Source organism: Eublepharis macularius, chromosome 4 (genome assembly GCF_028583425.1).
Source record: "Eublepharis macularius isolate TG4126 chromosome 4, MPM_Emac_v1.0, whole genome shotgun sequence".
NCBI lineage: Eukaryota > Metazoa > Chordata > Lepidosauria > Squamata > Eublepharidae > Eublepharis > Eublepharis macularius.
In genome coordinates this window covers 178,538,736-178,566,031 of record NC_072793.1, presented here as the reverse complement: position 1 = coordinate 178,566,031, position 27,296 = coordinate 178,538,736, and the positions used below count along the sequence as shown (strand labels likewise).

General features: G+C 50.2%; 1 protein-coding gene across 1 annotated transcript; it reads right to left on the bottom strand.

Moving 5' to 3' along the window:
- Positions 1–800: 800 nt before the first annotated feature.
- LOC129327950 (vomeronasal type-2 receptor 26-like) lies at positions 801–20,597 on the bottom strand. Its single transcript, XM_054976697.1, has 5 exons — positions 20,346–20,597; positions 19,536–19,703; positions 16,709–16,759; positions 3,531–3,657; positions 801–1,699 (listed from the first exon to the last, which is right to left on the bottom strand). The coding sequence occupies exons 1-5, from the start codon at positions 20,595–20,597 to the stop codon at positions 801–803; spliced, it is 1,497 nt and encodes a 498-aa protein (XP_054832672.1).
- Between the last annotated feature and the right edge of the window lie 6,699 nt (positions 20,598–27,296).

Sequence of the window (27,296 nt, the reverse complement as noted above, 5' to 3'; positions counted from 1 at the left end):
ATGTCACAGCTGATGGGACCAGACACAGAGGCATCCTGCTTAGCTGAGTAATGCAGGAGGGGGGTGGGAATCACACAACCCCCCTGATTTACAGTATTTTCTTCTCCTACCATTGCGACTCCGAGGGACAGTTTATACACATGAGGCTTGAAGTCCTTTAATCAATTGGTTGCTATGAATAAAAAAAGTTAGAAGCATTCATAATCGTAACATAAATGAGGCTTGTGGTAATATAGATCCTGAATTAACATTAGGAAAAAACTCATAACGTGGCTGGCCATTATATTAATGATAGTTTATGAAGTCCACCTGTTGGGACCCCAACACAACCACAACCTCAATAAGAGTGCAATCTAATGCAGAGTTTCTCCAGTCTAATTGGATCGCACTGGATTGCATTGCCAATGGCTTTAGGCAAGCCATTGCTCTCTCGGCCCCCTCCTCCAGTTCAACAGCCAACACTATGCTGGCACCACACTGATCAAAGGCGAGGGTAGAAGCGTGAACACAATTCCTCCTCGCTGCTGTTTGCTTTGCCACCCAGAGTCAATGGCCCAACATCTATCAATATCCCCCCCAAACATGCCAGCCAAAATACTGGGGGTGGGCAGGTATGACAGGTGTAGATACGTTGGTTAATGAAGATAGGTGAAATATATCTTGCTGCTAGTGCTTGGTCCACAATGTTAAGGCTCCATGCCATCCAATGAGTCCGCATCTATATAGATTTTCCATCATCATAAAGGAGATAGAATAAAGAGAAGGAATTGACTAAACAAATCTTAAACATTAAGTGCTGGTTATTTTTTCCTTCCCAGCTGCTCTCTGGTGTTCAGCTCAGGCCTAACTAAAATAACGTAGCATTTGGGGAAGAAGATACAAGCCAGTAAACCTCCACTAGAGGCCAAGATGGAGAAGATCTCCACGGCCACCATGTCTTTCCCCTTGGTGCTCAGATAGGTGGGGACAAAGGAGATCCAAACACTGCAGAAGACCAGCATGCTGAAGGTGATCAGCTTGGCTTCATTGAAAGAATCAGGCAATGTCCGGGCTAGGAAGGCCACCATGAAGCTGATGGTGGCCATAAGACCCATGTAGCCCAGTACAAGGTAGAACATGATGTCCGAGCCTTCATTGCACTGAATGATGATCTGACTCACTTGGGAATGCATGTCAAACTCTGGGAAGGGAGGGGAAGTTGCCAACCACAGCGCACAGATGCCAGTTTGAATTAAACAACAGGGAATGATGACTGACATGGCCAGTCTCTTCCCCACCCATTTCCTCATTCTGTTCCCTGGCTTGGTGGCTATGAAGGCAACCACCACAGTGACCGTTTTGGCCAATATGCAAGACACGGCAACAGAGAAGATGATGCCAAACAGTGTTTGCTGGAGAAGGCAGGTCACTGTCCCAGGTTGGCCGATGAATAGGAAGGAACACAGAAAGCCAAGCAGTAGAGAGGAGAGCAGGACACAGGTGATGCTTCGATTGTTGGCCTTGACAATGGGTGTGTTCCAGTGTACGCCAAAGATTCCCATCACTATCACAGTGGCCACAAAACATAAACCAGCGATAGAAGCCAAGCCTGCTCCCATGGGGTCCTCGTAGGTTAAGTAAGTTGTGCCTTTGGGAATGCATCGATCCCTTTTCTGATTTGGATATTCATCTTCTGGGCATTTCTCACATTGGTCTGCATCTGAAATACATAATTTTTGCAATCATTTCCAAATGTACATGTTGTCCATCTTAATAATTCTTTATTGTGCCAGTTGAAAATACTGCTGAGAAGGGCAATTAAGATATATTCTTTTCATTCCTCTTTACTCACTGTATCCCTGCAATCCCCCATTGCTGCCAAGGTAGAACATTTGGCACTCCCAGCAGCCTTCATGGACACCAAGCCAGGGAACAGGATGAGGAAGTGGGTGGGGAAGAGACTGGCCGTGTCAGTCATCATCATTCCCCGTTGCTTAATTTAAACTGGCATCTGTGCACTGCAGTTGACAACTTCTCCCCCCTTCCCAGAGTTTGACTTGCGCTCCCAAATCAGCCACTGGCTTCTGTATGGTCATGGGAGTTACAGTCATGAAGGAATTGGAATATCTGGCAGAATCCACACAGACCCCCAAACCCCCCCCCCCCCTATTTTTTTCTTCGGAGGTTATTGGAAAAACTCCCTGGAAAATAAAGTGAGGCAGCTTCAGGAGGACAGTGGTACTTAAAGTAAAAAACGAAGGGGAATCATGCTGTCCTGGAGCAGGTTATCTCCAAAATAAATGTTGGCGACGAGGATGGAAGCAAAAGTTTACTTTCAAGAGGCCAGAACGAGCAGCCAGCAGAGACTGGGAGGAGTGGAAAATATCCACACTTTGTCAGAACGTAGGGGGTTTAACAGTTTCCTTGACCTATCAGAGCCTGACTGGGGTACTGGTTAGAAGATCACATTAGGATTGTTGAGATCCAGAGAAAATGGAATGGAGGAGAACAAGGTAAGCCACCTTTCCTCCCCTTTGCGGACTATGGTGCGGTACAATGCTTGCTATAAACCTGATTTTGGCAAAAAGGTTTGCAAAAGGGGATGGACACATTTGCTGTTGCTTCATCTGCTACAGCTGCAGAACTTTCTGCATGAGGAAGAACTGCTTCTTTAGTATTCAAACTGCTGTTCAATATGGCGAGCAGATGGACCTTCCAGGTCAGTGTGCAGAGCCTCCAGTGTAAAATAAAACAACTGCCAGGGCTGGCTTTGCAATAGGGTGCATTAATTTGCTTTGCAAATAAAAGTAATACAGAAATAGCTCTCGTAGAAGTGAACAAGAGGAATATAAAACTATATTTAAGGAACTGAATTTTGCCAAAAGAAATTCCCCTCCCCGTATCAAGCCAACTGCGAAGTTGAGGAAACCTAGTTTAATATCAGTGAATAAACTTTGTCTGTACTGATTACAGAGTTGTTAAACTGAGTTAATGTAACAGAATTAGTGAAGCCCAGATTGGGAATTGTGATTCTGATGCTTCTTCTCATCCACTTGGTGCGGCTTGCTTAGACTGCAGCCACTTTGGGTGGAACGGGTATGATTTCATATCCTTTTGTGCACGTCTCACTTTTTCTTCCCTTCATTCTCTAACACGTATACTTTAGGGGGACTCTTGTTGTGATAACTCCAAACATTTTATGAGTCGCAGCAGTTGCCAAGGCAGCCATGCTGGCCACGGCAGGCATTTTATCATGGAACCCCTAATCTGTCCTCAAATGCCCAAGAATTCTCATTGGCTCAACTATGTGAAGGAAAACTGTCCTAAGTTAGCATATTGTGCATAAATTAGAAAATGGGAGAGGGGGGGAAATGAAAATCTATATCAGTTGGAGGCAGGCTGTGAGGCTCTCACTGAATATCCATTTTTCAGAAGTTGGAGGTTGGCAATTCCTTAGTATATTCACTGCACAGGCAAGTCCTACTAGCTGGAGTAGCACCAAATTGGAAATCTGGAGCTTTTCTCTTGTAACTTAATATCCTTTTACTTACCGATCTGCACTGCAACTTTCCCTTCCGGGCATTGAGCACAATCGTAGCAACAAACTTGCTTCCCCTCTTGAACAATCCTGCTGTATCCAGTGGAGCAGCTGTCGACACATGTGCTGCGTGGGACACTCTAAAGATAAACGCAAGGAAAGAATGGGAGATGGAAATACGCTTCTTTTTCATTACAGCTATGATTCTTTACTCCAGACTCTTTGCCCAAGAACACCTCAGAAATTATATTCTCACCACTTGTATACACCACTTGTATACATATGTATACATATGTACATCCATATGTACATACAAAGACCAAAGTGATGAGAAAGAAAAGGAGTTGGGTAAACAGAGGGACCAGGGTTATGCTCTTCACATGCGTCTCTCCTTCCCGCTCTAAATATCCCTCATTGTGCATCTTGCTCATCCTCTGAATTTCCACTCTCTGGCACTTATGCCTCCATTTACTGTGGCAGTCTGTGCCCTGATTATTAAAAGCCAAGCTGAATTTTTATTTTTCACATCATTAACTATAAATATCTTTATTCTTGCATTTGAATTCCTGTTCTGAGGAAATACCGCTTTGAAATCATTCCTATATTTAGAGACAAACAGTGCCTGCAAGCAAGAAAACTAGCACCTCAGGGAGAAAGTCATTCCTCTTACTGCGCTGTTTGTTTGTTTTTTCATTTTTAGAGAATTTTCATACATGATAACATTTGAAATGGTGACTGTCTGTCTGTACTGGTACGGTTCAATCACTTCCACCTTGTTCCCATCTCCTTTTGATGTCTTGTAAAACCCAGGACAAAAAAAAAAGCAGAATAATGTGGTCTCTGGATTCTTATATACAATGGATACATTGTAGACGTACTATGGAATTTTGTAAATGCAAATCTTCTAATAAAAACAGAAACATTCAGGGCTTATCCTCCGTTATGTTTTTTACGCAATATGGGGAATGGTGTACGGTTTGTGAGAAATGAAATCAGTGATGGCATATCCAGTATTAAGGTGCCTGTTTCCAATAATCCTTGGGTGATACTTGCTCAGCATTTACTCTGTGTATTGTAGGGTGCAAGATGGTGCTTTTTCCTCAAGGATACTAGATATCGCTATGTGTAGGCTTCTTCCAAGGGTTCCTGCTACCCTTGTGACCATGTAACGTTTGCTAAAGTTATCCAGTAAAAAATCTAGTGAATGTAAACTCACAACGTATAAATTATTTGAATAGGTGTGCATCTACAAACATTTGGTTGTGGTTTTGGATCTAGGTTGAGGAGTCAATCCCTTCCCACCCCAGTGATTGCTGGTTTTGGATTAGGATGTTATAATAATAATAACATTCGATTTATATACCGCCCTTCAGGACAACTTAATGCCCACTCAGAGCAGTTTACAAAGTGTTATTATTATCCCACAACAATCACCCTGTGAGGTGGGTAGGGCTGAGAGAGCTCCAGAGAGCTGTGACTCACCCAAGGTCACCCAGCTGGCTTCGCGGAGGAGTGGGGAATCAAACCCGGCTCTCCAGATTAGAGTCTCGTGCTCTTAACCACTACTCCAAACTGGCTACCGCTTTATTATTCAATTCTGCATGTAATTTTTCAGGGTCCAGATTTTGGGGGCTTTTTTTCCTAAGTATTTGCCGTTGAGAGCTGCTATTCTTAAAAACTCCACCAAACTCACAGAGAACACAATCATCCCATGAGTCCACCAACCATATACGTTTCAATCATTTTCAATGAAGGGCTTCACTTAAAAAAAAAATTATCTTGTTGATTTTATGCTTCATCTCTTTCAGTGACTATCTGAGTGCCAATTAACTTTCTGCTGGAAAGTCTGCTTCTGCCATCTTTCCTTTGTGAGGTCAGTTTTATAGTTCCCTTTAACATGCTTGTGTTGATTTCTCTGATTGGAAGGAAGAAATGTGACTGGTGGCCCAGAGGAAATGATTACAGAAAAACAAGGTGCTTTCCATGTTACCATCCGACGGCTATGGTGATTGGCTGGGAAAGCTCTGTGGTCAATGATCGAATTGGAAGGAAAATTTACTGCCACGAAACCCAGGAAACATTTTTTTTAAAAAAAAACTTGATTTCAGAGATGGACCTGTATGGCACCTGAATACTAAATTCAACAGGGATTTGTCAAGGAATGATGTTGTGTGATCAGCAAGCAGGCCAGATTAGAAATGCCATTTTAAAGAATCACAAGTTATACCCCAAAACAGTTTCTTCTAGCTTGGATTTTCATAATGCATACTCTAATTATTATGATTAAGAAGGATATTGCCCACACCATCTTTATTAAGATACAGTGAGTGTTCGATATTTACAGTCTAACTCAAATACTATATCTTTACATGAATATGCAGAAATGCAGGAGAGAATATTGGCATGGACAACAGATGACATCTGTCTCCCAAAGACATATAAAAAGACTATGGACCTCACGGGCCAAAACCCACGTCTGAAAACTATGCTTGCTGTTTTATGGCTACAGAAGAGAAGAATTGGCTACATCTGTGGAGAACATATCTATGGCTCGGATTTCCAAGGACCTGGAATGTAACAAAAAGCTTCTTCTCTAGTCTAAAGAAGATTAATAAAGTTAAAAAAAATATCCATACCTGCTGAAACTTGTGATTCCATGTCAGCAAACTTCTGTTAATAGTAAACTCTTCACTTGCAGTTGCCTTAGATTCTATGCGACCCACTTGGATTTTTTGGAAAGATGTATTTGGGAATGTGACCAAGTTCACGACATCAAGGCCAGCTGCCAGGTCCCCATTTTCATCAAAAAAGATTTCATCTCCTGCACAATTGTTAAAGCGAACATTTCTCAAATATGAAGAAAGCTAGGTTGGGGGAGAAACAGTTTTTGTATTTAAAAATGTAGCAGGAAATAAATGAATACACCTGTCTGAAATCTGTGGACATGGATCTATGTGTTCTGCAACATTGATTTGCAATTTTATTAATATTATGCAATATGAAGTAGCCTGAATTTTGAATCATTATTATTATTACACTTAAAGATGGACTGAATTTCCAGAGGGAGCCAACTCATAGATCTGACATCCTAATCAAGAATCGGAATGCCTGAAGATCATATTCCATCAGAATCATCATGCGAGGATTCACCCTTTGAAAAGGAGCATTCAGGTTGCTCTCTCATGCATGACTGGAGCCATCTTGGATATATGTGCTGTTTACAAATGCCATTCTAACATATCCTTCATGTGTGAGCATCACTCATTAATTTTTTTCTCTCATACACCATTGCATCAACTTTGTTTCTGTATTTTACATGTAACAGTTTTCTTACAGAGTCTGAATCTATACGTTCTTGCAAAGAAAGTAGTTCATAATGGATGAACTGTGACAAACAGTCACTGTGACAAATTGGCTGCGAGGCTTTTGCGAGCTATTTTGCGGGCAAAATCTTGTCCCTTCGCCGTGGCCTGCCACCCACTGTTGATACAGTAAGGGAACTGGAGACCCCTTGGCTGTCTTCTGGGTCCGTATTAGACCATTTCAGGCTGCTCTCTCAGGACGATGTTGACAGGATCCTGCAGGGGATGAGGCCAACCATCTGTCCTCTGGACCCCTGCCCATCCTGGCTGGTGAAGGCCAGCTCAAAGGGGCTATGGGACCATTTGGAGGCCATTGTTAACATCTCCCTGAGCTCTGGGGTTTTTCCAGGAGCGTTAAAGGAGGCGGTAGTGTGGCCCCCTCCTGAAAAAACCATCTTTGGACCACACTGACCCGTCCAGTTACCGCCCAGTGTCAAACCTCCCGTTCCTGGGCAAGGTGATTGAGCGGGTGGTGGCGGTACAACTGCAGGAATTCCTGAATGATGCTCTAGTCCTGGACCCATTCCAGTCTGGCTTCCATCCTGGCCATGGGACGGAGACAGCCTTGGTTGCCCTCACAGATGACCTTCGCAGGCACCTGGATCGAGGCGGGTCAGCGCTGCTTTTGCTACTTGATCTCACAGCAGCGTTTGACACGGTTGACTATGATTTGTTGGCCAGCTGCCTTGCCGACATGGGGATTAGGGGGACAGTCTTACAGTGGCTGGTCTCCTTTCTCCAGGGTCGGGGACAGAGGGTGGCGCTCGGGGGAGATCTATCGCCCCGTCACCCTTTGGTGTGCGGGGTTCCCCAAGGGGCGATACTCTCCCCGATGTTATTTAACATCTATATGCGCCCCCTCACCCAGTTGGTGCGGAGGTTTGGGCTGGGTTGTCATCAATACGCGGATGACACCCAACTTTTTCTGTTGATGGACGGCTGGCCAGACACGGCCCTAGACAATCTGGCCAGAGCTTTGGAGGCTGTGACGGCATGGTTGAAACTCAGCAGGCTGAAATTGAACCCAGTGAAGACGGAGGTCCTGTAGCTGGGATGGGGGCTGCCAGATGTTGGGATCCAGCTCCCTGCCCTGGATGGGACACCACTGGCAACTTTGCCAGTGGTAAAGAGTCTGGGTGTGCTCCTGGATGCCTCCCTATCAATGGAGGCCCAGGTCACGGCAGTTGCCAAGTCTGCATTTTTCCATCTTCGTCAGATCAGGCAACTTGACCCCTACCTGACGCCCCAGGACCTGGCTACAGTGATCCATGCAACGGTCACCTCCAGGCTAGATTACTGTAACTCACTCTACGCTGGGCTACCCCTGGGCCTGATCCGGAAACTACAACTGGTCCAGAATGCGGCGGTGCGGGTCCTGACTGGTATACCTTACCAGTCACACATCACACCTGTCCTGCGCCAGCTGCACTGGTTTCCGGTTGAATTCCGAATCAGGTTCAAAGTGTTGGTTCTTACCTTTAAAGCCCTGAGTGGGTTGGGACCGGCATATCTTCGGGACCGCCTCTCCCTGTATGTTCCCCAGAGACCGCTTCGATCAGCGAATAAACATTTACTTGTGGTCCCCGGCCCTAAGGAAGCCCGCCTCGCTTCAACCAGGGCGAGGGCCTTTTCAGTCCTGGCCCCAGCCTGGTGGAACGCTCTGTCAATGGAAACCCGGGCCCAGCGGGACATATTATCGTTCCGCCGAGCCTGTAAGACAGAGCTGTTCCACCAGGCATTCGGTGATTGAAGGGGCGGTGCCAGGGCGGCCTCCCACCTTTGGGGTGGGGGAGGGTTCTCCCCACCACTGCACTTTGTTAATTTGTTTTATTGTTTGTTTTACTGATTTTAGTTCTTGTTTTTATCAATTTTAACTGTTCACCACCCAGAGCCACTGGGTATGGGCAGCATATAAATTGAAATATAAATAAATAAATAAATAAATAAAACAGAATTGTGACTGACCTGCCATGGCTGAGCATTGAGATAACCTCCATCCTCCATCATTCTCTGCTGAGTTCTTGATGAATACATGGCATGGAGTGCATGTGCCACTGCATGGGCAGCATTGTAGATGCCATAGCTCTGACCAGACATTCGCATTTCAAACAATGTGCCAGGGATGCTGTCAAGCTTTTCCTCCCCTGTGCAGTTTTTGTTTTGGGGCCGATAAAGATTATAAAGTGGTAGTGAACAGTGAAATACGCTGAACCAGAAGGGCTGGATGAAATAAATCTTAGACTGGTATGGATTTAGGGTCTCAATGAAGTGCTGAAATCCTGGCACTTTATTCGTGTGCAGTGCAAAGGACAAACTGCCATTGAGGGATTTTGCTGGGAATTTGCTCCCTTGGAAAATAGATGTGACATCCCATTGAGAAGTTATAATCCAAACTCTCTCTATTGGCAGCCGCAGACGAATTTCATAATCTTCTAGAATTATTCGTAAACCTTCCATAGACTGGTCATTCCCATAGGCAAGAATGACGTTGAATTTGCTAAACCAGATTTTTAGAGCTATCCTCCCCAAGATTTTACCAAGATTTATATTTTCCATGTAATTTCTTGCTGTTGGAATCATTTCTTTCAGAGCAATGCAAAGATTATTTCGGAACAACCTGGGTATTAAGTTTTGAAGGAACGTCTCTCCACTGTCATCATCTGATGTGAGGAGGCCAATCCAATTCCATCCAAAATGCTTGAGGAGATAGACAATCCCAACACTTTGCGGTGTTTCATTTGGAACCATCCGGAATAAATAAGGGAACTGAATTTTATGATTCATTGTAGTAGGAAAGGAACCATAAGTGACCTAAGATGACAGAACATGACTTCATGAGAGCTGACAAAAATCTTCATTTATTTTTGAAAATCTACTTCGTCCAAAAGCATAAAAGTATAAATAAGTCCATTTATTCCATTTGGTTAGTTAAGAAATGTTATAGTTTGTTAAGATCTTTATTATCTAAAATTTCTAATCGTGCTTTCAAGACAGGGCTATGGAGAACCCCAGTTGTTCATGGCTCCTTCAGGGTTGGGGGAAAGAATGGCCCTGGATAACTCTGACCTAGGGAAAGATATTGGTTTGTCATTCCAGCAGTCATGAGTTAACTACAAGATCGTGAACAGTGGATTAGCGATCTGAGAGAGGCAGGTTACTGGAGAGGATTTCTATAGCTATGTCTACATTTCTGCATCTCTGTAAACAAACATACCTGTGGAATCTTGAATGTAGTTAAAATGTTGGCCATCTGGATGGAGTTTTCGGAGGTGAAGCCACCAATGATGGCCATTAATTTCTTCTTCCTGTCACAGTGGTAGTTGACAAGACTCTTCTGTCCTCCAAAGAGTAGATTCCTAATACCTTGAGAGCTTCTCAGTGGGTTGAAAGCATTGTCATTGATGTCCAATCTCAGAGTGGTGTTGGGTAAGAGTTTGGAATTCTTCTTGATTTCATTAAAGGCAAAATCAAAGGCTAGGATATGCTGATAATGTTTTGTCATTATCCTGCAATGAGAGTTTTGTGTAATCTCACACTCCTGTATCATAAGAAATTGTGTCTTTCCCCCTAAAATACTAGTTATGGCAATGGCACACACAAGATATTGTTCAAACCCTGCTAGAGCTGCCATGCTTTTTCCCTCTCACAAAAGAGAATTTGAATTGGCTCTACTCTCTCCAACTCAGGAATTCAGTCATTGATAGTAAATATCTACTGAATATTTGCCATTTAGCAATTGAGAGACTACTTTAATCTCCGTAACATCTCTTTCCGAGTTTCAGTGCTCTGAATATAAGGACTGATTAAACAGAGGAATGTGGATGGATCAATATGAATAAGACATATATTGATGAGCATTGCAGAAGAACAAAATGGGAGCTTTGTACGGTGACCTCAGGAGGAGAGAAAAGGAGCAGAAGATTTCTCATAGGTCAGGCATAGGACGGACTCTGCTTGATATGAATTCCCTGGCCAAATCAAGTCTTAAACCTGACAGCAGCAACACTTCCAGTTGGCGGCAGAATGTCAGGTGATGGAGTAGAAAGAACTTCTAAGGGATCTGCCGCTATCATTCCTCATGCAGGATTCTGGCAGCATGAGTTTAGCAGAAGCAGTGCCCTACAGACACGGACACGCACAAATACTGGTACCCTGAAAATTGGGAAAAGTTGCATCTTCCACTCCTGTCAAATTTGTGATGCACGAAGAAACTTCAGTTGTCAACTGGTTGATGGTCATTTCTTGCCCTGCATATTATAGTGTCCGTTATTCTTTTATTGGGGGTTGAAAATACTTCTTTCGAAATACTTCCAACAAGTTTGAGGATTTTAACATTTTAAAATAATATAATAACAAATGGTTTATATACCTTCCTTCAGGACAATTTAACACCCACTCAGAGCAGCTTACAAAGTATGTTATTATTATCCCCACAACAATCTCCCTGTAATCTAGAATTCTCCTCACACATATAACTCCTATGTATTATAATAAAGGAATCCATCTGTCCATCAGTCAGTGCGTCCATTTGTCTGTGGCACACAAAACTCATCAAAAAACTACATCAGGGCTTTCAAAATTGTCATCCAGTTTAATAATGACTGTGGGAGTTGCTGTGTCAAACACAAAGGGAATCACAATCTTACGGAGCGGCAATCCCCTACCCCTTCCCCCTGCATTTTCAACTGAAGCCATGGCTTACTCTGGCAGGTATAACTCATCCATAAATAAAGGGTAGAGCCTCAAAACTGGCCACTAATTTCAGAATGAGGATGGGAGTTGCAGTGCCAAAAAGGGAAGAAATTGACACGTTGCAGTCGATTGCGAGATACCCCACAATGGTATTTGCAACGGAAGTAGAAGCTGACTTTGGCAAGCATAACATCTTCAACTTCGGCTAGCACATCAGAATATAAAGACAAGATGGACAAGATTGGCCACCACCTTTAGGATGCTCAAAGGACTTGCAGAAATGAATGGAACTGCATTACACGTCACACCTCAAAGATCGGAGGTTTAAATGAAGGAAATGGCACTGTTCTCGTGCCCTCCCTTTTTTCCTCATAACATCCCTGTAAAGTAGGACTGGCTGAGAGTACATGACTGGGCCGAAATCAGGCTGAACTCTTCTGTGAGATAATGGGGATTCTATCCACTATACAACTCAAGATTTGATAGGGCATGGAATTTATTAAGGTGCCCCCTCCTCCCATTTTGAGATGTCTCGATTTATGTTCTGAAGAATTATGCCAGATGGATGGATGGACTTATGAAGGGACAGTCACATGGATTGACAGGTGGATAGTTCCTTATGTTATTATAATTTACTATCCATGTATTCTGTGAACAGACTCCACTGAAAATAAAGGACAATTATCTGAGACAATGTGGACGTTCTAATTTTGGTGTAAGATGTATGATTTTTGTTTCACTCTTGGAAATCATCATTTGATGATGCAATTAGCAAGTGCTGAACATGAAATTGTTCTTTGCAGTCAGAGTATGCTTCATTGTGTATTCTCTTGTGCCAGTTACATGAGGATCATTTTAAAACTTCATGCAGACCTTTTAAACAATTAAGAGCTACTTACCGTCCTTTTGGGCCATAGTTTAGTGGTTCTGTAAAGTTGATTAAAATCATTTCAAGGAGTGAAGTGGATACACATCCTCCAATGATAATTTCCTCTCCAGAGCTCTTCAAATGCTGTGGAACTCCTGGCTGCCAACTGCTTATGGATTGTGAACTGTTGCTGAAAGCATAAGGAAGCAATGGCAGTAGGAATAACAGCAACAACATACTTCTGAATGCCAGCAAAGTATTGATCCACTTCCTGTTGTGGACCTTCATTTTCTCACATACGTCTGCTCGCATCTCTAAGAAAAGGACCAGCCAATTGTCTGTCTTGTAAAGTTTACTCTTCGGTTTTGCTTCTCCACTTTAGCCCTTAGATTTATAATTTTCTGTTGTAAACACAGGCTATACACTTTTGTATGGAACATGTGCTGTTTATATACATATGGTTTCTGCCATAAATATATATAATACATACATAACATACAATATCATTTACTGATGTATACACAAAATCTCTGCCTGTAATGTTTATGAGTAGGAAAAAATGATACGAAGTTAGAGAATCAGGAGTTTTACTCACAGAAAGGATGAGAAAAGTGTAATGGTTATTTAAAGTTGCAAAGACGAGAAATTGAAAAGAAAATTCATAGACTGCCAATGGAACCCCTCTGCCCAATACAAGCATACAACTATCATCTCAGATATAAGAAGTTTTTGCCTCCGTGACGTAGGAAAGCTTCATATGACAGATCCTGCCTGATGCAAGTTAATCTTCCACATCTCTGAGGTACAGGTTGCTTTTATAGACTGAATGCGCTGTAGCATAAGTTCTTGAGCGGCATGTACCGATTAATTGTCAAAGTAATCATCATTCATTAGCTGAGGATCTTTAAAAAGGAGTTTAATTATAGTGTTTTTATTAGTTGCAGGTCAAGTAACCTTTTCCCCCAAGGCCTCAAGGTTTCACCATGCAACTGTGTATCTTGTTTTTATCAAAAATTGTTAACGATGTTTATGGGGTTGCAACATGACCGATACATTCTTTCAGGCCTTTGATGTGGTTCAATTGCTTTCAGAATACCTTCAGTCTCATAACCTCTATTTTGGTGACTAGGCCTGCATTCTTTGGACAGCATGGAATGAGTGGTGGTGAGGAGACCCATATCACTATGCATGTCCCCCCCCCCCCAAAGGGAAGCAACAGCTCCATGTGGTTGTTTTAGATAATGAAATGGTAGCTTTAAATCTTCCTGCTGCTTCAGTCAGTGCCCTGGTCTGAACTGGACTCCTGAGCCAATTCAGTAGAGGTGCGCACGGACTGGAAAACGGATGTAAATTTGAGACACATTGGCCCAGTTCGTCATTTGTGAACACACAATTTGTGGAACTCACGTTTTTCACGAACTTTGGTCCATTTGTGCCTGTCTGTGGTCCATGAGTCCAGACTAGAGGTGGGCATGATAAAAAAAAAATACCAATCAAGCTGATCGTGTGTCATGGACCAACCTGGCCCAGCGGAGCAGAGAGACTCAGAGGACTCTTCTGAGGAAGAGGCAGCTGGTGAACCTGACCCAGATCCACAGCCAGTGGCAGAGGCACTGCAGGAGGAGGCAGGCCCTGAAGGCTCAGATATTGATCCACAGCCAGGTCCCAGCACATCGGTTCCTCAGCTTCCCAGCCCTGGGCTGGCAACAGAAAGCCAGGTGCAGGCCAGCTCTCCCCCTTCATCACCAGAGCCTCGGGAGCGCCGTCAGAGGAGGGCTAGGAGAGCCCTTCAAGCCAGAAGGCGCAGTGCCAGGCTAGCAGCACAGCACCGGCCCAGCATCATTAGTGATGATGAGTGCTTGCAGGAGCAGGACTGAGACAGCCGGCAGGTGCTTGCTGTAGCACAGGCAGCTGAGCACTGTGAGGGTTAAAAGCAGCCGAAAAGGGAGTGGCTGCGTGGAAGCAACGGGTCTGCTTACTACTGACCTTGCTGCTGTGTTTGGAACTGATTCTCTTGTCCCTGACCTTGGCCTGTTCCTGTGGATGTGTTTCTGGAATCCTCCTTTGGACTTGAAGCCATGAGTGAACCTTGGAACTGGGTGCTGCCCTGCTCGGACAACTTGGGAGTTTTCCCTTGCCTGCTGCCAGTGTGAGTCTGCATCGGGACATCGTGGATCAGTGCCGGCAATGACCCCAGATCACCGATCCACACTGATCAAGTCCCGTTTCCGATCTGTGATCGGGGATCGGGGAGGCCAAAGTGGAGGGGCACCCCACTGTTCCCAGCGATACAGAAATGTTGGGTGAGGACAGCAGCTGCCAGGCCCAGCGAGCACGGGGAGATGGTGATGAGCCGCCTCCCCTCAGGGGGCGGGGGGCTGGCCACTTGCCGGTGGCACCCCCCATGTGCCCACCCACCAGGCCAAAGAGGAGTGGGATGGTATTCCCGGCAGAGTCTGGAAGGTGGGTGAGGATGGTGGCTGCCAGGCACAGCGGACACGGGGAGATGGCAATGAGCCACCTCCCCTCAGGTGGCGGGGGGTCTGGCTGCTCACCGGTGGCACCCTCTATGTGCCTGCCCACTAGGCCAAAAAGGAGTGGGCTGGTATTCCTGGCGGAGTCTGGAAGGTGGGTGAGGATGGCGGCTGCCAGGCCTGGCGGGCATGGGGAGACAGTGACCAGCCGCCTCCCCTCAGGGGTCAGGCGGTCTGGCCGCTCGCCAGTGGCACCCCCAATATGCCCGCCCTCCAGGCCAAAAAGGAGCAGGCTAGTATTCCTGCCAAGAAAGGAAGGTGTGTGCTGGCGGCCGCTGCTGGGCCTGGTGGGCACGGGGTGATGGCAACGAGCTGGGCCTCGCCAGAAAGGATGGGAAGGACAGGACTTGTCATCATGAGGAGAATACGTGGGACACTACGTGTCGTCATGAGGAGGGGGAAGGTGGGAGGGACAGGACGTGTCATCATGAGGAGGATACAAGGGGCACTACGTGTCGTCATGAGGAGGGGGAGGGTGGGAGGGGGAGGTTCCCCCCATTCCCGACAGGCCAAAGTAGAGCGCGCTGGTATTACCAGCGAGGGGGGGAAAGGAGGCCACATTCACCCGGGGGCAGCCTGATCCCCTAGCTACCGGGTGACTTCACCTAAGGCTCCATCTTAGGACCTACCTGACAGAAGCCGACAGCAACCAGCTTCCTGCCTCCCCAGAAAGGATGGGAGGGACAGGACGTGTCATCATGAGGAGGGGGAGGAGGGGGAAGGTCCCACAGCTACTGAGTGTCCTTATCCGAGGGTCCCACTGAGGAACAGTGCGGCGGTGGCAGAAGACCTCACCCACCTTCCTGCCTCCCCAGAAAGGATGGGAAGGACAGGACGTGTCATCATGAGGAGGATACGAGGGACACTACGTGTCGTTATGAGGAGGGGGAGGAGGGGGAAAGTCCCACAGCTACTTAGTGTCCTTAGCCGAGGGTCCCACCGAGGAACATTTTGGCGGCGGCAGCCAACCTCACCCACCTTCTGGCCTCCCCAGAAAGGATGAGAGGGACAGGACGTGTCATCATGAGGAGGATACGAGTGACAGTACATGTCATCATGAGGAGGGGGAGGAAGGGGAAAGTCCCACAGCTACTTAGTGTCCTTAGCTGATGGTCCCACCAAGGAATGTTTCGGCGGCGGCAGCCAGCAGCTCACACCTTCCTGCCTCGCCCGAAAGGATTGGAGGGACACGACGTGTCATCATGAGGAGGGGTAGGGGTAGGGGGAAGGTCCCCCAGCAACTGCATGTCCTCGGCTGAGGCTCCCACCGAGAACCATTGTGACGGTCGCCAACAGCACCCTCCTTCCTGCCTTGTCAGAAAGGATTGGAGGGACACAATGTGTCATCGTGAGGAGGGGGAGGGAGAAGGTCCCCCGCAAACGGCAGGCCAAAGTTGAACACGCAGTTATTCCCGGCGTGGGGGGGGGGAAACGAGGCCACATGCTCCCGGGGGCAGCCTGATCCCCCAGCTACCGGGTGTCCTCACCTGAGGCTCCAGCTTAGGACCTACCCGACAGCAGCCGACAGCACACACCTTCCTGCCTCGCCAGAAAGGACCAGAGTTGCAGGACACATTCCCACCCAACTGAAAGAGGTCCCGTCGGGGAGCCTGCACATTGTCAACCAACTGTATCCTTACGCAATGCAGTCGGCTGCATGATCACACAACCAAGCTGTATAACCAAAGAGAGAGAGCAGTAAGATAGCCGACAGCAGCTGACTGCACCCACCCACCTTTTTGCCTCGCCGGAAAGGACCAGAGTTGCAGGACACATCCCCACCCAGCTGAAAGAGGACACGTCAATCCCGTTGACAGGGGAGCTGCCACGTTGTCAACCGACTCTACCCCTATATGGTCCAATCGGCTGCTTGATCGCAACTGAGCTGTGTAACCAAGGAGGGAGCAGTAACAGGATAGTCCCTCATGAAGCTGGGGCAGACCTGATCTGCCGTCCTGCCTTTGCAGAATGGAGGGGATGGGTAGGACAGGAGACATTGCTTGGATGGGTCAGTGTGGTTCCTGAGAGGGGGAGACAGAAACATGAAAGCAGCAGCAGCAACAGACCTCAACCACCTTCCTGCCTTCGCGGAAAGGACACGTGACTGGTCGTAGGTCCCATTCCCCCCATGCACAGAGAGGACAGCAGGTGCACATGGATAGGGGTGCCCCGTGCAAGTCAAACCTGTCAAGCTCAGCAAAAGCTTCTGAGCTGCCCCTTGGGGTCCAAACGGGCGGCAGTAGAAAGCACCCAAACTCCTGCCTTCGTGAAAAGGCTGGGAGGGACCCATTCCCCCCTCGCCAGAGCGGACAGCAGGTGCCCATGAAAAGAGGGAGACAACGCACGGTCCCACTCTCACATCAGCAACATCTCCGGAGCCACCCCTTGTGCTCCAAAGCAGCAGCGGCAGACCTCAACGACCTTCCTGCCCTCGCGGACAGCAGGTGCCCATGGAATGGGGGGTTCCATGCTGCACAACCATATATGCAACAGCTCCTGAGCTGCCCCTCATGGCCAAAACCACCACTAGCAGACATCAACCACCTTCCTGGCTCACCAGAAAGGATGAGAGGGACAGGATGTGTCATCATGAGGAGGATTTGAGGGACACGACGTGTCATCATGAGGAGGGGGAGGATGTGAGGGACAGGACGTGTATTCATGAGGAGGATGTGAGGGACAGGATGTGTCATCATGAGGAGGGGGAGGAGGGGGAAGGTCCCACGCAACCGGCTGGCCAAAGTCGAGCACGCTGGTATTCTCAGCATGGGGGGGAAAGGAGGCCACATTCTCCCAAGGGCAGCCTGATCCCCCAGCTACTGGATGACCGCACCTGAGGCTTAGGACCAACCCGACAGCAGCTGACTGCACCCACACACCTTCCTGCCTCAACAGAAAGGACCAGAGTTGCAGGACACATCCCCACCCAGCTGAAAGCGGTCCTGTCAGTCCCGTAGACAGGGGAACCGCCACGTTGTCAACCAACTCTAACCCTATATGGTACAATCTGCCTTGCCAGAAAGAATGGGAGGGAGAGGAGATGTTGTTTGGAGGGGTTGGAGTGCTCCAGAGAGGGACAGGTCGAAAGAGGGTCTGTGAAGTCAGAAGATCCCAACAGCCACGAGGCCTGCTCCGAGGATCCCACTGAGGAACTCTGTGGCAGCAAGCAGCATCAAACGCCTTCTTGCCTTTGCGGAAAGGATGGAATAGGACAGGACCAGAGAGGTCGTTGGGAGGGAACTGAGTGTTCCGGGGAGGGCAAGGTGAGAAGAGGGACCGTGTACTTGTGTGGGAGAGGAGGGCCAAGCCCGAGGCTTCCTGGCTGCATTGCGCAGCAGGACTGGGATGGAGGGACCCCACAGCCACCCTGAAGGAGTGTGCAAACTGCTGTGGCAGAGGCTTGTCCGCTCCCCCTGTGTCACAGTGGAGGCTGTCGCCAGCATCACTCACCTTCCTACCTTCGTGGAAAGGACGTGACTGGTCGTGGTGGCATTACCCATTCACCCCTGCCCAGAGGGGACAGAGTGGCAGGGGCCACTGTGACATACAATCCTATGTGCAACAGCAGTTGATCTGTCCCTCGTGGCCCGAAGCCAAAGCATCATACAGCACCCACCATCCAGCCTTTGCGGAAAGGGTGTGAGGGCGAGGGACCCATTCCCCCCTGCTCAGAGGGGACACCAGGTGCCGTGGAAGGGGGGGAGGACCGTACAGTGCCACTCTGACATCAGCAACAGCAGCAGAGCTGTTCCTCGTGGCCAGCAGTGGCATCAGCAGGCAGCACAGCACCTTCTAGCCTTCGCGGAAAGGATGGGATGGGAAAGACAGGAGAGGTTGGGATGCAACTGAACAGATCCAGAGAGGGAGAGGTGTGAAGAGGGAATGGGAACTCATCTGGGAGAGGAGGGCAAAGGGTCACCATCCATGGAAGCAGCCCTGAGAACTGAGGGAGGCTTGAGCCCGCTGTGGACGAGCTGGGCCAGCCACAACCCCAGGGTGGCTCAGAGCCCGGGGAGGTACAGGTCCACCGGAGGGTGCCCCAGTAGGTTGAGGTTCACCTTGATGAACGTCAACATGTCCACCAGGTCCGGGTGCAGATGTGCGTGGTGGGGATGGAGGAGGTCTCCCATGAGGGAGAACACCCGCTCGCTCTGCATGCTGGTGGGAGGGCAGGAAAGGATGTTGGTGGCGACGATGGACAGGTCTGGCCAGCAGTCTGATTTCCTCGCCCAATACTGCAACAGGTTGGCATGGGGGGTCTCGGTGGGCTCCAAAAGATATTTACGCACCGTGGCCCCCGCCGAGTCCTCCACTGGGTGGGGCCCACCCGCCGTGCTGCAGCCAACCACGCTGCCCACCGACGAGGCCCACAGATCGAAGGTTTCCATTGGGGTGGCTCTTCCCTGGCCTTGCTCTCTTCCCACCTCATACCCTTTGCCCTCACCCTCCTCCTCCACCGCCTGCCCCTCGCCACTGCCCGGTTCCTTGTCTCCTGCCCTCTGTCTCTGGAAACGGAGCACCGCTCTGTGGAGCTCCTTCTTCTATTGCTGCAACTGCCCCACCTGCGTGGCAATGCTGCCCTTGATGCGGGGGTCACAGAGGGAGGCACGTTGGTAGGGGGCCTCGCGGCGGAGAGGATGCAGGCATTTGGTGACGCAGGCCTGGATCCTGCGGACAAATTCCCGGACCCTGGGGAGCAGCTCTTGCCGCTGGAGCTCGTGGTCCAGAAACTGGTCAAGACCATGGATCAGGGGGAGGACCTGACCCAGGCTGGCCTCGTAGGAGCTCAGGAGCTCTGTGGCATCCTTGAAGGGTGTGAGGCCCCGCCCCACATGCAGCCGCCTCCCCGTGCTCTGCTGTCCTCCTGGCTACCGCTGGAGGGGGGGTGTAGGGAGTTCGCCTCAGACTAGGCAGGGACAGCGGTTACTGCACCGGCGTCTATCTCCTGCCAGCTGGTCTGAAAGCCTCCGTCACGCCCTTTCTCTGCACCTTGCTATCAGCCAACTTCTCCTCCTCGGCGTCATTGGGACTCCTTCCATTATAACCCTCCCCCCGCCTGCTTCCTGTATCCTCCACCAATCCACCCATGCGTTCTCATTCCTTGCCGCCCTGTGCCTTGCCTTCTTCCCTGCTCTAGGTGTGTGCCTGTGTCCTTTCCCCCGCTCTCCCTTCCTCCACCTCTCCTGTCCATGCTTCCCCTTCCCCCGTCCCCGGCCAATCCTCTCCCAGGCTGGCCGGTCTTCCCTGTGTCCCTCACACCGGGGAGCCCTCCCAGCCATCAGCCACCCAATCAGGGCCCAGCCTGCCGCATGCTCCCACCTCCCTGCTTGGGCCGGCTGCCGGGCCCGCCCTTGCCCCGCCGTGGGCCACACCTGGCTGCCAGCCATTGCCCCAGCGGTCCGCCAGCTCGGCTGCGGCCTCTCTTTCCGCCCACCACCCTCCGACCTCGGGCTCGCCGGCGGCGGCAGGGCCGAGAGCAGCACCTCTGGCGGTGCTGGCATGGGCTGCTGTAAGGGCGGTGCCGGCGGCGGTGTGGCACCCTGCATCTCCGTCGCCTCCTCCAGCCTGTGCTGCAGCTGGGCACCGTTTCTCCACCTCAGCCTCCGGTGGTTCCATCGCCCCATCGCCCCTCGACCCTCCGGTGAGTGGGGGGGGGTCGCTCGGGGGGGCTGGCTCCAGCAGGGCTGTCGGGGGGCAGGGTAGGGCCTGACAGAGCCCAGGCCGAGGCAGGAAGTTTCTGCTCCGGACAAAGGGCTTGAGGATCCGGGACATCTGGTCAAGGACTCTCCAGTCCACGGCGCTGAGGCCCAACTCCTCTCCCCTACTCAGCACATCCAAAGAGGACAGGATGTCTTGCACCATGCACCTCTGCTCCACCAGCCGACAGATCATATTGTAGGGGGAGTTCCAGCACGTGGGCAGGTCCTGGAACAGTTAGTGCTCGGGGTCCCCTTCCTCCCCCTACCTCTGGATTAGCTCTCGGGACGAGTTGATGCTGCGGGAGAAATGGGAAGCAATGCAACGGCAGCTGTCCAGCAGACTGTGCGTCCGCAAGGTTCCCTCGTCCCAGCTGTCCCTCGGTTTGCTCCCCAGCCCAAGCATGTCCTGCATCATGAGGTGCAGTTTGTGCACCATGCACACCAGGCCTGGGAGGGATGCCTCTCTCAGGGCAGCCAACATGTTGGCTCCCGCGTCCGTGACCATGTAGCCACGGACAAACCCTTCCACCCCAGACGTCCACTCCCTCAGAGCCGCCTTGACGGTCATGGTGATATTCTTGCCGGTGTGGATCTCATCCATCCCCGGGGCCTGAAGGAGAACTGCCCTGTAGCCCCGGCTCACCTTTTTATGGCGGCCAGATCTTGGCCTGGGCAGGTGGAGTTCCTGTGGTTGCCACCAGTGGGTGGTGATGGCCAGGTACCCGTGATGGCAGCCGCCCCACAGGTCGGCCGCGAAGTAGACTGTTCTGCCCTCGGCAGCTGACAGGTCTCTGTGCACCATGTCTTGCACCACCTTGAACAGGAAGGGCAAGACTCGATGCCCAACGGTGTGCTGTGATGGCATGTTGAACCATAGGGCAAAATGCTCGAGCAGCAGTTGGAAGCCCATGCCATCCACGACCGACAGGGGGAAGCCTTGCAGGGCGATCGCCTGCGCCACCACACGAACGTCTGCCTCCTGAGCCCTTGACCTCACCCTTTTCAGCAGAACCACCCCCGACCCCGAGGGAACAACTTCCCCCAGGGATGCCTGCCTGAGCCTTCTGCTCCCACCAGCTGCACCCTCGGGGCAAGGCTTCTTGCTCTGGGTGCATTCCAGAGACCCTCCCACCGATCCCGGATCAGACTCGCTGGCAGCCCTCCATTTCCCCCCGACAGAAGTTTCACTGCCCGAGGACGGAGACCACAGGCTCAGGTGGTACCTCTTCAGGTGCTGAGTGAGGTTTGACGATGACAGGTGCTGCAGGTCATTGTCCCTGCGCACCAGGGCCCCACACACACAGCACCACACCACTCGGTGGTCATTACCAACGGCCCGAAAGTGCCTCCAAACATTGCTCTTGAACCGTGGCCTGCTTATGGTCCCAGGGGAGGAAGGACGAAGGGTTGCTGCTGGCTGTGCCATGGTGCTGGCAACGGAAGACGGAGTGGTGGGTGGAGTGCAGGCAGGGACAGCAGCACCGGTAGTTTGGAGCGAGGATGGGCTGGAGGTTTCCTCAAACCCAACCATTCCTCCAAGGATCCCTCGTTCTCCTCCTCCCCCAAAATTATTATGAGTTCCTCTTCCACCACCAGCAAGACCTCTTTGGCCTCCTCCACAGCCTCAACTGGTGATTTGGGGGGAGTGGGAGTCCCTGCTGCTCCAGAGCCCTGCGCAGCACTGCTTCCCGTGCTGCAACCGGGACAATCCCTGCAATTCCCCCCACGACCACTCTTGTCCCCCACCCAGAGCCTCATAGTGCCAGCCAGCAACTGAGGAGGAGATGACACTGTGTGAGCCCTCAGCCGAGGTGCCCACTGAGCTTGGCAACAGGGCCTGGCAGCAGCCCTGGCACCAGAGAGAGGGAGGGACTAGAGCCCTACCCCATCACCACTCCCACAGACCTGATCAGGCTCTAATGTATGTGAGCCCTCAGCTGAGGTTCCCACTGAGCTTGGCCCCAGAGCCAGGCAGCAGCCCTGGAACCAGAGGAAGGGAGGGACTAGAGCCCTACCCCATCACCACTCCCACAGACCTGATCAGGCTCTAATGTGAGCCCTCAGCTGAGGCGCCCACTGAGCTTGGCAACAGGGCCTGGCAGCAGCCCTGGAACCAGAGGAAGGGAGGGACTAGAGCCCTAGCCCACCACTCCCACAGCTGTGACCAGGCACTAATGTATGTGAGCCCTCAGCCGAGGTGCCCACTGAGCTTGGTCCCAGAGCCAGGCAGCAGCCCTGGAACCAGAGAGAGGGAGGGACTACAGCCCTAGCTCACCACTCCCACAGACCTGACCAGGCTCTAATGTATGTGAGCCCTCAGCCGAGGTGCCTACTGAGCTTGGTCCCAGAGCCAGGCAGCAGCCCTGGAACCAGAGAGAGGGAGGGACTACAGCCCTAGCTCACCACTCCCACAGACCTGACCAGGCACTAATGTATGTGAGCCCTCAGCCGAGGTGCCTACTGAGCTTGGCCCCAGAGCCAGGCAGCAGCCCTGGAACCAGAGGAGATAGATCCCTAATTTCCTATCCACTAAAGCCCGGCACAATTGTACTCTCTCAGTTTCTCTCTCTCCAAAAGCGGCAAGCAAGAGCTCTGTCCCACTCCACCGCTAGCAGAAAGTGAAACCCAGCCTCGGAGCACGTGGCTATTTATAAGCCTGGGTCTCATTCTGCAATGCAGGAGGGCTGTGTTTGGCCGTCAGAGCTGCCTCTCAGGGTTTGCAGGGATGAGATTGGAGTGCCCGTGGCTACAGAACACCCCCTTCCCCCTCCCTCACCTGGGTCTCTTCTTCCAACTGGTGAGTGCATTGCTGCTCCGTGGTTGGAAGGAAGCCCTGCTGATCAAGGAAAGCTGGGCTTCCATTCGGGTTTCCAGGGCGACAGAAGGAGGGGAAACACAGCTCAGGCATTCTCCTGGCTCCGTTGCCAGGGCAATAGATTGCTGGCGCCAGAGTGTCTGGATCACGATCAGATACCGATCTACCTGATCAAGCCCTGAACAAGTGCCCCCCCTGACCACTGGATCTGTTGACCACCGATCAGCTGGGTCCCGATGGCGCGAATGCCATTCTCGGGGGTATTTTCCTATCATAATGCCGATCGTGCCCATCTCTAGTCCAGACATCCTGGTGCTGATCTTCTTATTTCTCTAGGCAACAGAAGGAATGTCCACAGACCTTCTGCAGCCCTTGGAACACACCAATCCTAGCCCTCAAAATCTTGATAGGCAGCTCTGGCTGCCAACCAGAGAGCTCCCATTCTTTTCTATGCGAGCAAGGAGCAAGAATTAATTCTCTAGAGAGCGGAGAGGATGGATGTTCTGCAGGCCTTGGAACACACCAATCTTAGCCATCAAAACCTTGATAGGTAGCTCTGGCTGCCAACCAGAGAGCTCTCATTCTTCTCTATCCAAGCTTGTGCAATGTTTATTTAACAACAACGAAAGTCAGAAGCAATTCAGTAGTCTGTACAGGTTACTTATTTTGTTATTGTCAGTTTTTGTATCGAGCAGGTATTAATGTTGACACCATGTTGTACAATTTTATTAATAAATTAAAACTGTTTTAAATTTTTTTAAAAACATTTATTTTCAATTTTTATTCCACCCTCCCCACATTTCCAGCAGGCTCAGGGTGGATTACAAGATACATAAAGGTTAAAATATATATAAAACAATTATATACAAACAATTGATATATAAAAAACAATTATAATTAACGTTTCAAAAACATCTCATTTACACAGTTAAAATACAATTATAAATATCAGCATAGCAGCACAGAATTCGACTGATCAAAAATTTAAAACAACTTCAGAGCACCTCTGCATTAAAAAGTTTTGTTTTTTTTAAAAAAATGAGGGGTATTGGTGGGGGGGGGAGGGCCTCATCAACCGTCCAGGGGGGCTCCACCTAGCACTGCCCATATGCCTGGCAGAACAGCTCCATCTTGCAGGCCCAGTGATAGGATAACAAATCTTGCCGGGCCTTAGTCTCTTCAGACAGAGCATTCCACCAGGCTGGGGCCAGGATCGAAAAGACCCTGGCCCTGGTTGATGCCAGGTGAGCCTCCCTGGGGCCAGGGACCTTTAACAGATGTTTCTCGCTGGAATGGAGAGTCCTCTGGGGTTCATATGGGGAGAGGCAGTCCCGCAGATATGCCGGTCCCCGTCTGCATAGGGCTTTATAGGTTAATACTAAAACCTTGAATCTGATTCGGGACTCCACTGGTAGCCAGTGCAGCTGACGCAGTGCCAGTGTTATATGCTCACGCATTGGCAGGCCCATGATAACATGTGCCACAGCATTTAGCACCAGCTGTAACCACCAGATCAAGTTCAGGGGAAGCCCTGCATAGAGCACGTTACAGTAGTCTAACCTAGAGGTGACTGTTGCCTGGACCACTGTAGTCAAGTCACGGGATGAAAGATAGGGGGCAAGCTGCCAGGCCTGTCGAAGATATAAAAATGAGGATCTGGCGACTGCCATGATCTGAACCTCCATTGTCAATGAGGCATCCAGGATCACCCCCAGGCTTCTGACTCTCGTGGCTGGTGTAAGCACCACCCCCTCGAGTACAGGAAGCCGGGGCCCCAAATCCACGTTTCCGCGACTCTAGTACAGGATCTCCGTCTTCACAGGGTTTAGCTTCAGCCGACTTTGTCTTAACCATCCAGCCGTGGCTTCAAAAGCCTGCTCCACGACATCTGGGGTAGATCCAGGCTGTCCATCCATCAGCAGATATAGCTGAGTGCTATTTGCATATTGGTGACATCCAAGCCCGAAACTCTGCACCAACTGGGCTAGGGGGCGCATATTGATGTTAAACAGCAAAGGGGAGAGTATCACCCCCTGCAGCACACCACATACTCGTGGCCGGCAGGACAATAACTTATCTCCTAGTGCTACCCTCTGTCCCCAACCCTGAAGAAAGGAGACAATCCACTGTAGTGCTGTCCCCTGAATTCTCACATCGGCGAGGTGGTGGGTCAAAAGATCATAGTCGACCATATCGAATGCAGCTGAAAGGTCTAATAAAATCAGCAGTGCTGATCCACCTTGATCCAGGTGTCGGCAGAGATTGTCTGTGAGGGCAACCAGCAGTGTCTCCACCCCGAGTCCTGGGCGGAACCCAGACTGGAAGGGATCTAGGGCCAAGGTCTCCTTCAGGAAATTCTGCAGTTGGTTCTCCGCCGCCCACTCAATCACCTTGCCCATAAATGGGAGATTTGAGACCGGGCGGTGACTGAGCTGGTCAGCTGGATCCAATGATGGCTTCTTTAAAAGAGGCCTCACCACAGCCTCCTTAAGTGCTCTGGGAAAAACCCCAGAGCCCAGGGACAGGTTGACAATGGCCTCCAAGGAATCCCATAATCTGTCAACACTGGCTTTCACCAGCCATGATGGACATGGTTCTAGGAGGCATGTGGTAGGCCTCATTCCCCGCAGAATCCTGTCCACATCTTCCCCAGAAAGGGGGCTGAAGTGATCAAATATCACCCCTGAAGATGGCCAAGGGGCCTCTAGTTCACATATTGTGTCAACTGTGACCGGTAAATTGCGACGGAGAGGCAAGATTTTATCAGCAAAAATGCTCGCAAAAGCCTCAAAGCTTATGGCCGAATTAAAAATATTTTCGTCTCTACCTGGAAGGGAGACTAACGAACGAACCACACTGAACAATTTAGCTGGGTGTGAGCTAGCTGATGCAATAGAGGCTGCATAAAATTCCTTTTTCGCAGTCATTACTGCCATCTCATAAGTTTTCATAAGCAACTACAAGATGTTCTTGTTTCCTCGTTGCAAGATCGCCGCCACACGTGCTCAAGTCGTCTTAGTTCCCGCTTTCATTGCCTTAGCTCCTCTGTATACCGGGGAGCTTGGTGATTATGGTGGCGAAGAGGATGACGGGGAGCAATTTCATCGATAGCCACAGAGAACTGGCCCTGCGAGTCCTCTATCAGCTCATCCAATGAGCCGCTGTGGAGCAGTGGTTCCCGCAGAGAGTTCTGGAACCCAATTGGATCCATAAGTCTCTGCAGGCGAGCATAAATTTGCTCTCCGCCCTTGCAGAGGGGGAGTGGCATGCCCAGCCGAGCCTCCAGAACCATGCGGTCTGACCATGGCACAAATTCAACTTTATCCAGAACCACATCCAATCCCATCCCGAAGATCAAATCGAGCGTGTGGCCTGCTTTATGTGTGGGGGTCAATACAAACTGGGAGAGTCCCAGTGTTGCCATGGCTAACACCAGGTCCATTGCCTGTGCAGAGGTGGCATTATCAGCATGGACATTGAAGTTCCCCAGTACCATCAACTTGGGGGTACTCCAAGGCTCACCCCACCACCACCTCCAGTAAGCATGGCAGGGTGTCTGCTGGTGCGCTGGGCGGTCGGTACACCAGACAGACAGCCAAACTTTCCTCGGCACTCCACACCAATCCCACACAATCAATGCCAGAGATCTCCAGAATGGGGAACAGCCTGAAGGAGAAACCCTCTCGGATAAGGATTGCCACCCCTCCCCCCGACACCCCATTTGCAACTGATGAAGGACCAAGTACCCTGGGGGGGGACAGCTCACCCAGAGCAACTGTCTCTCCATCCCTCACCCAGGTCTTGGTCAC